General features: G+C 39.3%; 1 protein-coding gene across 3 annotated transcripts in view; it reads right to left on the bottom strand.

Moving 5' to 3' along the window:
* Positions 1 to 14,783, bottom strand: part of ACSS3 (acyl-CoA synthetase short chain family member 3) — a 141,669-nt gene that overhangs the window by 101,637 nt on the left and 25,249 nt on the right. For all 3 annotated transcript variants that reach the window (XM_072724503.1, XM_072724502.1, XM_072724504.1), the window contains exon 2: positions 8,640 to 8,784. In XM_072724503.1, coding sequence (XP_072580604.1) covers positions 8,640 to 8,784 — 145 coding nt within the window. The remainder of the gene's footprint in view (positions 1 to 8,639; positions 8,785 to 14,783) is intronic.

The following is a 14,783-nucleotide window of genomic DNA, read 5'->3' as shown; positions in this document are numbered from 1 at the left end:
CCCCTGGCGCCCTCTGATGGCCCACGTTTGTTCTTATTCCAGGGCCTCTGCCTGACTTGATTTTCACTCAAATGGGCACATGGTTCTTTCATCTGTATTTGGGTCTGTGTCACTGGGTCATTTCCTTGGTGACAAGTAGTTTTCTCTGACAAACATATCCAAAATGGCAGCCCAGGTCAGTCTATAGAGTTATATTGTTCTTCACCTGTATTGTATAATTTTTCACTTACGTGTATTATCTTTTTATTCATAATGTATCTCCCTAACTAGAATACAATATTCCCGTAAGGAAAGATTATATCAATCACTACTGTAGTCTATAATATCCACAGTAGTGCCAGATTTATATCAGGCATCCCAAAGTATGTTTTATAAATAAATAAATAGACTCGATCATCATTCTAGTCCAGAAAAATGAATTCAAAACAGATGGTCTGGGGCAGCCCAGGTGGCTCACCAGTTTACCGCCGCCTTCGGCCCAGGGCGTGATCCTGGAGACCCGGAATCAAGTCCCACACCAGGCTCCCTGCATGGAGCCTGCTTCTCCCTCTGCCTGTGTCTCTGCCTTTCTCTCTGTGTCTCTCATGAAAAAATAAATAAAATCTTAAAAAAAAAAAAAAAACAGATGGTCTATTGATGCTGTTAACCTTCTAAGAGGTCAGGGGTTACACCTTGAAGAAAAGATGAATTATCCACTAAGAACCTATCAACTAATGATAAAAATAAATTCATTAAGCAAATCTAAGAATCAAAGCCATGGACCAGAATTTCAGGTTTCCAAGAAAGCCAAGTAGGTGAGGCAGGATATAAACCTTCACAGTCAGGCAATGCATTAAAACAAGATTCTCACTGTATTCAAAAATAAAATTTCCCTGAGTGGTGCAGTCGCTTAAGCGTCTGACTCTTGGTTTCAGCTCTAGTAGTGATCTCAGGGTCCTGAGATCTAGCTCTGTGTCAGGCTCCACGCTCAGAGGGGAGTCTGCTTAAGACTCTTTCTGCCCTTCCCCCCTGCTTTTTCTCTCTTTCTCTAAAATAAATAAATAATTCTTTAATAAATAAATAATAAAAGTTTCCCAATGTAAAAAGAAAAGCACAACGTAGAGCGGACAAGTGATATTCTTGGAAATAATCATTTCTCTCAGACAAGGATTAAATTTTCTTTTACTTTCTAATGGATGAGTAACTGTTCTTTTTCATGAATCCATTCAGTATATAATATGAGCTTAGGCTATAAGGCCTGTATTAGAAACTATGTTGGCAAAAAAAATCCAAATATTTAAATAAAATATCACCCTTATCCTCAAGGAATATTACTCTGGTCAAGAAATACACTAATAAATAGATATGCTAATAAATAATGTAAAAAGCAAAAATAAACCTGGGTACAGAGACAGTGTCCTGGACTTCAAATCATGGAGAAATAGCTTCTGGCATAGAAGGAAGTGAAAAGAAGTGAGTTTATACTTCAAACAACCTGAAAAAATCAGGCTCAGGATTGTTGTTATTGAGAGTTGATGCGTAGACATTTTGAATGTATGACTCTAAACATTGGGAAAGGGATATAAGGAAACACGAAAATGTTATTTTTCTCATTTAGTTTATTCCTTCCTATAATATCTATTAAATTGGTCTGATACTTGTTTTCTTTATAGTCAGTATTCTCAGACTAATCTAACTTACATTTTATTAAGATGAGAAGCTATTCAAAACAGAGTTCTAGCTACAATTCTGGTAAAAATTTAAATCAGTAGTTGGTGCCTACTTACCTACAATTTAAAATTAAGTACAAATATGTCTGCTAAAACATATTTTACCACATGGCATTATACAAAAGAGTTCATAAAAATAATAAGGCTTATGGGAAACGAAGGTTGAGCTAGACTCAAAAATCAACATAACTAGAGCTCTTTAACATTAGTACTCATCAACACTTGCCCTAAAGGATCTTCATCATTTTTTTTTCTTAAGGTTTTCAGATACGGATAAGGTGTTCTCTTTAAGTTGTGAGAAAGTCTCTCCTTGACTTCCTAACCAGGTAATAATCCAACAGGAGAATGAATGGGCAAAAGATTTGAGTGGACACTTTAGAAAAGTGAAACAAATGACCAATAAGCACAGGAAAAAGGAGCTCAATTTCAGGAGTCATTAGGGAAAAGCAAATTCAAACCACAAAGCAATAACCCCACACATTCACCTAAAAGGCCCAAAGTAAAGACAACTTGGGATTCTCAATACCAACTGTTGACAACTGGCCCTCTCATATACTGCAAATGGGAATACGAATAGGTACAACCAGTTTGGAAAACTTAAATGAAAGAGCCTCATGCACAAAAAGTTGAATAAAAAAGTCAGACTCAAACAAGTATATTCTATTATTCAATTTATACAAAGTTCAAAAGCAAGTGAATGTCATGTGGGGATGTCTGAATAATAACCTCATAAAGATATGATTAAAATGAAGCATAATACGTGCTTCTGGGGCCTGGGAATATTTTGTCTCCTGATCCGGTTACGTGGGCATGTTCTGTTTGTGAAGAATCTAACAAGCTTTATGCTTATGTTCTGTGTGCTAATCTGAATGTATATGACATTTCATTCTAAGTTTAAAAAATGGCATGCTAAAAAAAAAAAAAAAAAAAAGGCATGCTAGGAAAAAAACCTACACAAACCACTGTAAATTCAGTCTCATACCAGCATCATTCACCTACTCACACAGCGTGGAAAAGGGAATTCGCCTTACAGAGATACACCTTTTAGCAGAGCTGACTGTAGTACAGCTGAAGTTTTTACTGCTGATTTAAGAAGATTAAACAAAGACAACTAAGCCATGCACTGTTGTACTCCTTCCCCTCAACAAGGCAATCACCAATCACCGGCAGGGCTGAGTCTGCATGTTCTGGTTTTTGCATTTTAGGTTCTTGCTTAAGGAAATGCTGATGATGTGACAAAGAAATATCAGATTATCTTACCCTGACGTATTTCTGAGAAGATGGAATTCATACTTTGAAAAGAGCATCCTAAAGGGCAGAGTTGGAGGGAGGACTTCTCATGGGACATGGCCCTTGACCTCAGAATAATTCTCTCCTCCAAATTATGCAACCTTCATAATTACAACTGCCACCATAATTATATTTCAAAGAATTGCCTTCAGTGGAGATAATAGACACTTTCAGTTTGAATTAAATCAAGAAAATTTAGCACACACTGGGTTTTATCAGTTTTTCCGGCACCATATATTTGTGAAAATTTCTCAAATGCCTTTTAGTGATCACGTTTTTATTTAGCAAATAAATAAATAAAAATTCACAGTTGAGGGCACCTCGGTGGCTCAGTTGGTTAAGTGTCTGCCTTCGGCTCGGGTCATGATCTTGGGTTCCTGGGATCAAGGACCAGGTCAGGGTCCCTGCTCAGTGGGGAGTTTACTTCTCCCTCTTTCCGCTGCTCATGCACTCTCTCGCTACCTCTCTCTCCCTCTCAAATAAACAAATAAAATCTTTAAAATAAATAAATAAATAAATAAATAAATAAATAAATAAATAAATAAATAAATTTAAAAGAATCAAAATTGTTTAAAAACCAAAAAAAGCAATTAGAAAATAGAGATACAGAAAAGAAATTCAAAGTAGGAATTTCTAAACATGATGAATACTGTCTGTATATAATCAACACATCCAAATACAAACATAAACGCTCACACACGCCCCTTTATTTCACTGAGGTTTGATATAAGCGCTACCTTGAAAAGAGCTACCAAGAGGAGGATGCGGTGAGCATAAACATTTCTCCTGGAATGCAGATTTCAGTTTTAAGTGTAGAAAATTTACAGTGGAAATATTCATCTTGAACTTTCAAGCCAAATGTAAATAAGCTACAATCCTTCACAGGTCAGAATTTACTTAGAAGGAAGCTGGAGTTATATTACTGATACAATTCACAGGTGAGACATTCTGACAATAAAAGAAGCTAGAGACATTTAGAAATTTCAAATAGTATTTAATTCATTCATTCACTCATTCATTCAACACATGTTCACTATGTACCAGTCGCTGCTCTGCAAGCAGAACAAGAAACCCTTCCCTCATGGAAAGTACATTCTAGAAGAGGAAACCCTAAAGAGGACAGCTAAGTAAAATATAAATAATGGCACTGATTAACAAGTGGCAAAACTAAAGAAAAAAACAGAAAAGGGAGGTCCAAAGTGATGTGGATGTGGGAACATTTGTATTTAATATGGCCAGGGAAAATTTCATCCAGGTATCATGGAAAACAACATTTAGGAACCATGAACCATAAGATATCTGGAAGAAAAACTATTTCAACGAGAAGGTGGGTAAGTACAAAGGCTCTAAGTTGGGAGTGGAGTGAGCTGAAAGTTAGCTGCAGGAGGCAGTAAGGTTGGGGTGTGCAGTGCAGTGGGCTTGAGGTGTGCAGTGCAGTGGGCCAGAGATGTGCAGTGAAGTAACCTGGGGTATGCAGTGAAGTGGGTCTGGGGTGTGCAGTGCAGTGGGGCTGGGGTGTGCAATGGGCCTGGGGTGTGCAATGGGCCTGGGGTGTGCAGTGCAGTGGGGCTGGAGTGTGCAGTCCAGTGGGGCTGGGGTGTGCAGTGCAGTGGGCCTGGGGTGTGCAGTGAAGTAGGCCTGGGGTGTGCAGTACAGTGGGGCTGGGGTGTGCAGTGCAGTGGGGCTGGGATGTGCAGTGAAGTAGGCCTGGGGTATGCAGTGCAGCGGGCCTGGGGTCTGCAGTGGGCCTGGGGTGTGCAGTGCAGTGGGGCTGGGGTGTGCAATGGGTCTGGGGTATGCAATGGACCTGGGTGTGCAGTGCAGTGGGCCTGGGGTGTGCAGTGAGGTAGGCCTGGGGTGTGCAGTGCAGTGCAGCGAGCCTGAGGTGTGCAGTTTAGTAGGGTTGGGGTGTGCAGTATAGTGGGGTCGGGCTGTGTAGTGAGTGGGCCTGGGGTGTGCAGTACAGTGGGCCTGGGGTGTGCAGTGGGGCTGGGGCGAAGGTCACAGGAGTTGATCGTGTAGAACCACAGGTCCCAGGGAGGAGTGACTTTTGTTTTCTTCTTTCCATGGTCTCAGAAGAAAGCACAAATCTGTAGTGTGGCACTCGGAGTTCCCTGAGCCTGCTTCCCTGGAGCCCTACCTCCCTAACCACTCGTGATTGTATCTTGTGCCAAAGCTACGGCAGAGGCACCAGGTTCTCCCTTCCCGGAATATCTGTATGTGCTATTCCTTCTGTCTGCAGGACTCTCCTTCCCACGATCTCCCTTCCCACTTTTGTTCGTTTGGGCTAATTTTAGGCATTGACTCTTCCAGAAAGCCTTTCTCTGCTGTCTTAACAGTTGGCTGAGCTGCATGCCTTCCCATGGGTTTCTAGAGAACCCAATACTTCCCTCTAACGTAACCTTTATTACATTCACATGGGGCTCTTAGTTCCTTAAAGTGAGGGAATGGGTGCATTCACCTTGTATCACTTGTTCCCAACAGGGTCTGGCATACAAAACAAATATTTGTTGAATGAATGAAAAATGGATCTTGAACCAGGCTCAAATCTCTCTACAAAAAATCTTAATAAAGGGTTGTGTAAATGATCAGATCTACATAAAAGGTGACAGTTTGGGAAAAGCTCTATTTCTGAATCATTCTGTAAAATCTTCAGATCCTTCATGTCACTGAAACAATTTAGCCTAAAATTTGCTCCCTAATTAAACAAGAAATGCTAACTACCTTAATCAAGTTCTACTTAGCCAGAAACTCCCAATAAATGAGACAAGGGAGATGAAAACAAGTAAAGTACAAAGCCGCTTCTCTTTGTTTGTTCTCAATGGCATTACCATTAAATCTTTCTCTCTGTCTTCTCTACTTAATAAAATAAAGGCCACAGGGAACCAGGAGCAGATAATCAAAGTGGAGCACAATGCCTCCCTCTTTCCTAACACTTCTTCCTTTAGTACTTTTAGAGAAGAAAAGCCCAGGGAATCAGAAGCTGTCAGCAGGTGAGAGAAACAGGCCTTTTAAGTACTTTGATGTCAGGCTAAACCGAAACCAATGAACCAGTACAAACCTCAAAAGGGTCTGAGAGTCTAGACTCAATATTAGAAAATCAAGATGAGTTAGCAGAAATGCTTCTAAGCAAAATGTGTGTGTGTTTATTATATACACTTATGCAATTGATTCTAAAAAAAAAAATAGCAAGTGAGTAAAATATTTAACTGTCCTTTTCTTACGTTTCCCTAATGCTTTCTCTTTGATGATGGTGTATCAAATTCAAAATGGGTATATAGAGAATATTTGGAAGTACATAAAATAAGCTTCCTACTCTGTATGCTAATTAAGAGTCACCAGTGTCTTAGGCCTTAATATTAATAAAATGAAACGGTGACAATACGCCCAAATCATAGGAGTAAGCTTTTAATCAAACAAAACCTCATCTAAAAGCCAAAACTGCAAATCTGAAATAAAACACAGAGTACAACAGGTTATAGGAAATTTACATTATCTCTTATAATAAAACGTGGCCTCAGATGAATACCGAGGTCATTCGCTAATGGAATTCCTTCTCTCCGCAGCCTCAGGGTGAGGTCTGTTTCTGTATAATTCATTCTGAAAATAGAGTTCACACTTACAGATCTATACAAAGTACCCAACAGTGTAATTGTGGCATTATTTTGTTTTGTTCTGTCTTGGGCTGCCTAGCATTTGAACTCCCTTCTTACTAGATTGGAATTCCCCCACTATGAGTCCTACTGGGAGCCAGGGCTCCAGTTCCTACTATGAAATCAAAAGAAGAGAAGACATTTCTTCTTCCACTACCTGGTACTTCAGGCATGTAACCTAAAACTGGTTAACTAGGTATTCCTCCTATATCAGCCTACGAGGTTAATTTGAGTCAGCAAGTCTAATTACCAGACAATTTGTGGGCTCTCCTTAAATTTTTACCTCTGCCCTTTCCCCCTGGAGGTGTATTATTATTCTGAACCTGGTTCTTCAGTCTTCCCTTTTCATGAATTCCTCTTATGTTTAAATCAGCTGAAGCTGGCATTCATTGATACCACCTGCTGATACCCAGCTTGAGCGAAACTGGCGTAAATTTCTCTCTTGATTGTTCCCAACGACTCAGGATTGAGACATTGGATGGTCCCAGTTGCCTTTTTTTGAAATCTCTTGGAAGTCTAAACAGGAACATTTTTGATGCAAAAGGATATAATTTCAGGGAGTCAAGGAAAGTTGACCAAATTTTCTAAAAATCAGGTAGCAACCCTAAGTAGGTATTTTAACCAAAAGAAAGAAGAGAATGTGCTTCCAAAAGCCTTAATTTAAAAGCAAATGCTTGCAAACCCTAGTATGACTGACTCTGCTCAACCAGTAGTTCTCAACTAGTTAACTAGTTTGCCACCCAGGGACATTCAGCAACGTTTGGAGACATTTTTGGTCATCACAACTGTGGGAGGGGAGCTACTAGCATCTAATGGGTAAAGGCCAGGAATGCTGCTAAACATCCTACAATGTACATAACAGTATGCCATAACAAGAATTATCTGGCTTAAAATGTCAATAGTGTCCAGGGTGCTGAGTCGGTTAAGCATCCAACTCTAGATTTTTGCTCAAGTAATGATTTCAGGGTGTGAGACCAAGCACCGTGTTGGACTCTGTGCTCAGTGGGGAGTCTGCTTCTCTCCCTCTCTTCCCTCCCATTGCTCATAGTCTCTCTCTCTAAAATAAATAAATAAAATAAAATAAATATTAAAAAATAAAATAAAATAAATAAAATAATAAAATGTCCATAGTACCAAGGTAGAAACCCTTCCCTACATTATTATCTCTCTATAAATCAATGGAGCTAGAATAGGTGTTCCACAGTCCCCAATACCCAAATACTTTTATAATTACTTCTGAAACCTCATTTCTACCCTAATGTTAAAAGAAAATCTCATAAATCATCTGCCAATATTGTGATTCACTCGAGAACTACACAGATGGGAAAGAACAAACAAACAAAACAAAAAGAGCAAATAAGAGAAAGGCACCGTCTGTAAGAAGACCCGTAGAGTCAGATGTGCCTGAGGGCATGACAGGGTGAAAAACAGTTGTGTGCATGTCCAAGAATGTCTGGAAATGAGGTTGGGGGAAACGCTTCATTCCAAATGGCTTCTACACCGCAGGGGTCCAGATTTTACCCTCTAAGTAACAGTAATTTTTAAAGAAAAGGTTCTTAACTAGTTGTTTCTTAAGGAGAAAACTCTGATGCCACGTTAGGTGGTGACCTATGGGAGGGCAGGCCAGTAATGGGGAAGCTGGGAGGCTGCTTCGCTAGTATAAGAGCTGAAAAGTAGCTGGACTAATGTGATGGCAGCATGGGTGGGAGCACAGGCCTGGAGAGGATTTAAACATATTCTTAGAGGCTTGCTAACCTCTCCCCGTAAAATGAGTATCTTTCAGTAGTGTAGCATACAAATATAAGGGAAAAAAACTATCTACATGAGTTAACATGCCTCTAGTTCTTCCATTGTGCATCAAAAGGAAACCACAGTAACGTATGTCAATGAATTAAGTGAAATAAAGGTTACACAATGCAAATGCATATTATTTAAGTAACTTCTGTATGATTCCCAAATACCACATACAGAAAGTTTATGATATTACCTGCTCCAGAACTTCTTTGTAGGTAATAGTTGCTTTAGTATTTGTAACAGGACTGTCATAGATGATAGCAATCTTATCTCCTTGACCATTTTCAATATGGCGATCGATGGCATTGTAACAAATGTTAAGCATTCCTTCCACAAACCTGAAAAATTGAAAGGTATGGGTTAATAATTCTTTCCAAAATATTAACTAATTTCTTAACTAGTTTCCATATTTAACTATACTTATACTAGTTAACTATATTTAACTATAAATTAGCGTAACTAGTTTCTGTATTTCTAGTTTGGCATCGCTGCCCTTAAAATAGTGTTTCCCTTTGCATGCTATGACAGGTAATGATGTCTAAAGTAGATATTTAAGATGGTACAGGAGGGACATCTTTATCTTAATAAACATGTATTTATTTTGGTGTGTACTAGGAAAATAGACCTCACAGCTCAAGGTGACAACTTTGTGGATTTTATTGCTTAGGACGAAACTAAAGTATAGAGCACCAAAATCATCTATGTTACATGGATGAAATGAATATAAGAGCAGTGCAGGCCAAGAAAGCATTAGGCTGAGAGAACAAATGGTGGATGTATGACTCAGTCTGGGTATCTGCTGTGAAAAGACAAACTTATTGGAAAATTTAATTATTTTTTAAAAGACATTATATATATAATTTTTGTTTTAAGTAAGTGTGATGTTTCCAGTTGCGTAAAGAATAAGCTCTGTTCTGCATCTTTGAGATGTTTCATAATTTGAATAAAGAATGGACATGCATATAAAATTTTAATAGATTTTTTTTCAAAGACCTTCCCAATTTAGTGCTTTTCATCTCCTAACTGATCAATGCCTTCCTTTGAAAATGCAGACATCATGTAGATAGATGTAGATACCTTTTAAGGAAAATATATCTTATTTTTCCAAAAGAAAAATCTTTGCAGTTGTCACATTTTTAGGAGGAAAGGACTAAAATAAAGTATTCAAGTACAGTAACGGTCTATTTGTCCCAATGTCAGGCTAGCAAATATTATAACAATGCAAAGTAACAGGAAAATAACATTGACGCAAGAAGAAAAAGTCGTGTCAGAGAGCTGAGTATCACCTTCAGGTCTTCCCTCAAAAAGCCCTGTTGGGAAATGAGGCAGTGAATTAAAAGCAGCTATAGATTTAGTGGCAGCATCAAGAAATTACACACACAGGACTCGGCAGGAGGAGGGATCACTTAATCAGGGTCATGACACTTCAATAATCTGTATATGACTACCTGACAGCACAGCACAAAAAGTAATTGATGTAAAGATTCTTAATCGCCAAGTGTGACAAATTCAATGTTTGTGCAAAAGTATTGTCTCTTCCCCTTGCCCCCCCTCCATGAGTAGAGAATACTTCCCTTGATTTGGGCTCATCCATGGGACTGTGCTTTGGTAAATCAGCAGACATGATTCAAGCAGAGGCTTTTTCAAGCACTTGCACAACTGGGCTTGCTCTCCTTCACCTATACTTCCTCCAGAAGAGCTTCCTGGATACTACAGCTGCCTCCGCAGCCTGGTACCCAAAGCAGACATTTGCAGGTGGCAGTAGAGCCCAAAAGAAGAGGGGAACCTAACCCAGTCAGATATATGTCTTGGAGCCATGCTTCCAGTCATGCCCATCCTAGATCATCTGACCCCATGACAACCTAGAGCTACACGGAAGTAACAGCTGAATATGTTAGGATTTGGACATTTTTAGGATTACCTGATATGCAGCATTGTGGTCATAATTAGCTAATATGCCAAGAAACGAAGATAATTTGCTCAACATTTTGTGCAGAAATAAGGAAAGATGTTTTATAGGATTTTCCCACAAAAATATTTATTTATATTTTTTTGGTTTTTATTTCTGTTTCTGAAACAGAATATTGGAATACTGCCTTGCAGGAACACTTCTCAAAGTTGTCATTATTCTCTTTCTTTTTATCTACAACTTCCACTCTACCACACTTTGTGCCCAATAATTAATTATGCTCATGACATTGCAAAAAGAAGGAGCCCCTCAATACTAAAGAACATGAGGAATTCACTTTGTCATTCGCTGACTGTTCTCCTACCTCTTTACTTATTCCTTTTCAACATCTTTCCTGGGATCTTCTTCCTCTGTCAAATCTTTGACCATGATTCCTAAGGTCCTATATCCATTCCTTGGCTCACGCAGCGTACACTCCCTGGGTAATCTTTATACCCATATGGCTTCAACTTCCATCTTCAGCTCCAGCCCTGAACTCCTTTCTGAGCTCCATACCCTTAAAGCCAACAGTCTGCCAGACACTGAAGGGTTTCAGAATGAGCCTCCCCAAACATGCTACTTTGACATGTGGCTTATTTTGAGCAGAAGACAATCAACACCCAAAAGACTCAGGAAGACCTTTAACCTCCCCTCCTTAACTGCCTCTAAGAATTTAGTTAGAAGGCCTGATCTAGGAAAAGATCTATTACCAAAGATAACTACAAAGAATATGGGCAAAGCATGGTAGGCTGTGGGGAGGGCTCGGCAGGGCTCATTTGTTTAAATTCTTCTGTGTCCCATGGCCTCTGTGTGGCAAACAAATATTTGCCTTTCCATCTTCCTGTGAGTTGTCTTCCTTCCTTGTGAAGCTCTAGGCCCCTACTCTCTTCACCTCAGCCTCAATAGATCTATCTTTGAATCTCTCGTTTCTGTGTGAGGCTCTCATACATTCAAAATTAGTTTTTCCTCCTGTTAATTTCACTTTATGTCAATTTAATTAATAGATCATCCAAAGGAACCTATAAGGATAGAGTAAAAAAAATTTCCTCCCCAACAACATCTCTATTTGGAAAGAGTAACACGTGTAGTCAGTTCACCCCACCTCAACCCATTGCCCCATGCCAAATGCAAATCCTCCCCTTCTCCTGTTTTCCATATTTCAAGGAACAACCTTGCACACAGGGACCTGAATTAGAAACCCCAGAGTTCAATTTGATCCTTCATTCTCCACATCCAATCGGCCATATGTAACATCACATTAAGCTCTGTAAGTGTTCAGTTGTCTCTTTGATAACCTGGTTCAGAATTACTGCCTCCTTTTTTTTTTTTTTTTTGAATTACTGCCTCCTAATTAATCTCCCTGCCCCAGGCCTCAGCCCATCCCCTCAAGTCATCTCTCCATGCAATTAGATTGTTTTTCCTCAATAAATCAGTCTGAGAAAGACAATTTCCATATGATTTCACTCATATGTGTAACCTAAAAAAAAAGGAAACAAATGAATAAATGAACAAAAAAAGGAGAACCAGACCCATAAATACAGAGAACAAACTGATGGTTGCCAGAGGGAAGGAGGTGGGGAAATGGGTGAAGGGGAGTAGGAGATACAGGCTCCCAGTTTTGTAATGAATAAGTCACGAAGATGAAAGGCACAGCATAGGGAATAGAGTTAATGATGCTATAATGGCATTTTACAGTAACAGATGGCACTGCGCTGGCGGTGAGCACAGCATAATGTATAGAGAAGTTCAATCACTAGGCTGTACACCTGATTTGAATGCAACACTGGGTGTCAGCAATACTCAAATTTTTTTTTAAAAAAAGGAATTTTTAAAGAATGTTTTCCCTCCATGTAAATCTTCTCATACCAAATAGTGCTCCAAGTTATTTAATACTGTTCCATGAAGTTCGGAATAGAAACTGTGTCTCATAAATAAATAAATAAATAAATAAATAAATAAATAAATAAAATAAACACTGTGTATCTTCCGATGGCTTGCAGAGCCCCGTTCATCTCAGCTTTATTTCTCCCCATTCAGCTTCCCACGTTCCAGCTTCAGTGAATCACAGAATGTGTAATTCTTGCATCCAGTCAGCTGCTCTTTCCATGGCTGTCTTCTACCTCTACCCCCACCCTTCCCTAAGCAGTTCCAAAGGCCTCTGCACAGGTCTCTACTACGGTCCTCATCACATCTCCTTAACAATGCTTATAAGGGTCTGTTAAAGCACTTTCATGACAGCTGTGTTACAGTCCTCATCACATAGCTGCAATCTCTGTGTCATCCCAGTGCTGGCATCTATTGATTGTTTTTCTCACTCATGTTAAGATTTTCCTGGCTTTTGGAATAGCAAGTGATCTGAGGTTGTCTCCTGGACATTGTGGGTATTTTATTATGAGACTCTGGGAGCTTATCTAAAGATCCTATTTGTATTCCAGACCTCCCCCAAAACCGTGTCAGTGGAGGACAGGGAGGCCTCATTACAACCAGGTGCAGGCATTAGTCCCAGGTCCCCTAATGGCCTCCTTTGACACGGGTGGGGATGAGGGGTATCTCATTACTGCTGGATTAGGGTGAAAGTTCAGGATCCCCCTAGGCTTCTATGACACTATCCTGGCTGAGAGGAGGCATCGTTTTACTGTCCCCATGTGGTCTCCCCTGCCACTGCCAGTGGAAGAGCCTCCTAACCTCTCTACCTCAGCCAGAATGAAAGGTCTGACTCGCAATATAACCTCTGATGGCACCAGGGCAGGTGGCAGTGCTTGCGGTGGCTGGCTAGAGCACAAGTCTACACTCCACACCAGGTTTTCACGGGTAAGTATGCGATCAGGGTTATAGCTTTTTCTCTAGTGTTTAGCTGGGTTAGGGTGGTTACTATCTAAAATCCAGAGACAGTCTTCTGGGGGGGCTTGTTCTTTTTTTTTTTTCCTGCACCTATTGGTATTTCTGGGTGCCTGTTTCTCCAGCACTCAGTCTAGGATATATAGGACAAAAAGTAAACCCAGGGAACTCATTACCACGTCATTTCTTATGTCTCAAAGTTCCTAGATGATTTGGTTTGTTCTCTCTACCTTTCAGAGTCTTCTTATGTGGGTTTTATATATAATGACCTAGGTTTTTCTGTTTTTAACAGGATGAATAGGGGAAAGTACATTTCTCCATCTTGTCCTGAATCCAGACATCTTCATTTTAATTTTTTTAAATTTTATTGGAGTTCAATTTGCCAACATATAGCATAACACCCAGTGCTCATCCCACCAAGTGCCCCCCTCATTGCCCATCACCCAGTCACCCCAACCCCCTGCCCACTTCCCCTTCCACTACCCCTTGTTCATTTCCCAGAGTTAGGTGTCTCTCATGTTTTGTCACCCTCACTGATATTTTCATTCATTTTCTCTCCTTTCCCTTTATTCCCTTTCACTAATTTTTATATATAACATTTATTGATCCCTTATTCTAAGCCAACATTTCATGTGTATTAGCTCATTTAGTCAAACAACAACCCTGCCTCATGAAGTAGGTTCTATTATAAACCCCATTTTACCTACGAGGAAATTTATCGGACAGTAACTTGCTCAAGGCAGCCTAATTAGAGAACTAAACCCTTAAACGTCACAAACTCTACAGTCAATATTCAAAGAACTTTATTTTTTTTCAAAGAACTTTAGATTATTTTTCAATCATTTGAAAATATGTAGTAGTTTCATATTTAAGTTATCCTAGGGTTTTCTTTTTTAAGGATACCCTTAAAAGATATTTAAAGAATTTTCAGGGTACCCTTTAGGCCAGGCAGAAAGGAAATAAATGGCAGGGCCTGAAAGCAGTGTCAAACAAGAACTGTTGCGGGAGATAACAAATTGGCATGGCTCCAGAGGTGGTAAGTTAATGAATATACCAATATAAATGGACTAAACTTAAAGATGGGTTTACTGTGGCTGACTGGACCAGGTGACCCACAAGCAGCCTCCTGGCTCAAAGATTTGATTATTCTACTATGACAAGATTCTTATTTCATTCTAAATCAAATCATTTCAGTAAAGGTCAATTGAATGCCTTCTATGTGCTGTCTCGTCACTGTCCCTTCTAAATTCATGAGCAAGTTTTAAATGGGTTGTCTCCCCAGATTATTAAATAACTAATGCCCACTGTAGACAACTGAGAAAATATACCCTGAGTATTTTATTTTTTATATATGTAAATATTTTGCCTCTATGTTTAAGATTCCAGTATTAGCTTTTTTCCAAGTGCCTGAAAAATTTAAAAAAAAATACATTTAATGATGGCATAATATTCCATTCAATGGCTATTCAATAATAAAGTTAACCCTGTACTGTTGCAAATTGCCTTTCATACTGTCATTATTTTAAATGATCCTGGAATGATATTTCTTAT

This window comes from Vulpes vulpes, chromosome 10, assembly GCF_048418805.1.
Source record: "Vulpes vulpes isolate BD-2025 chromosome 10, VulVul3, whole genome shotgun sequence".
Lineage (NCBI taxonomy): Eukaryota > Metazoa > Chordata > Mammalia > Carnivora > Canidae > Vulpes > Vulpes vulpes.
Note: the sequence above shows the minus strand (reverse complement) of the source record. Positions and strands in the feature narration are given on the sequence as shown.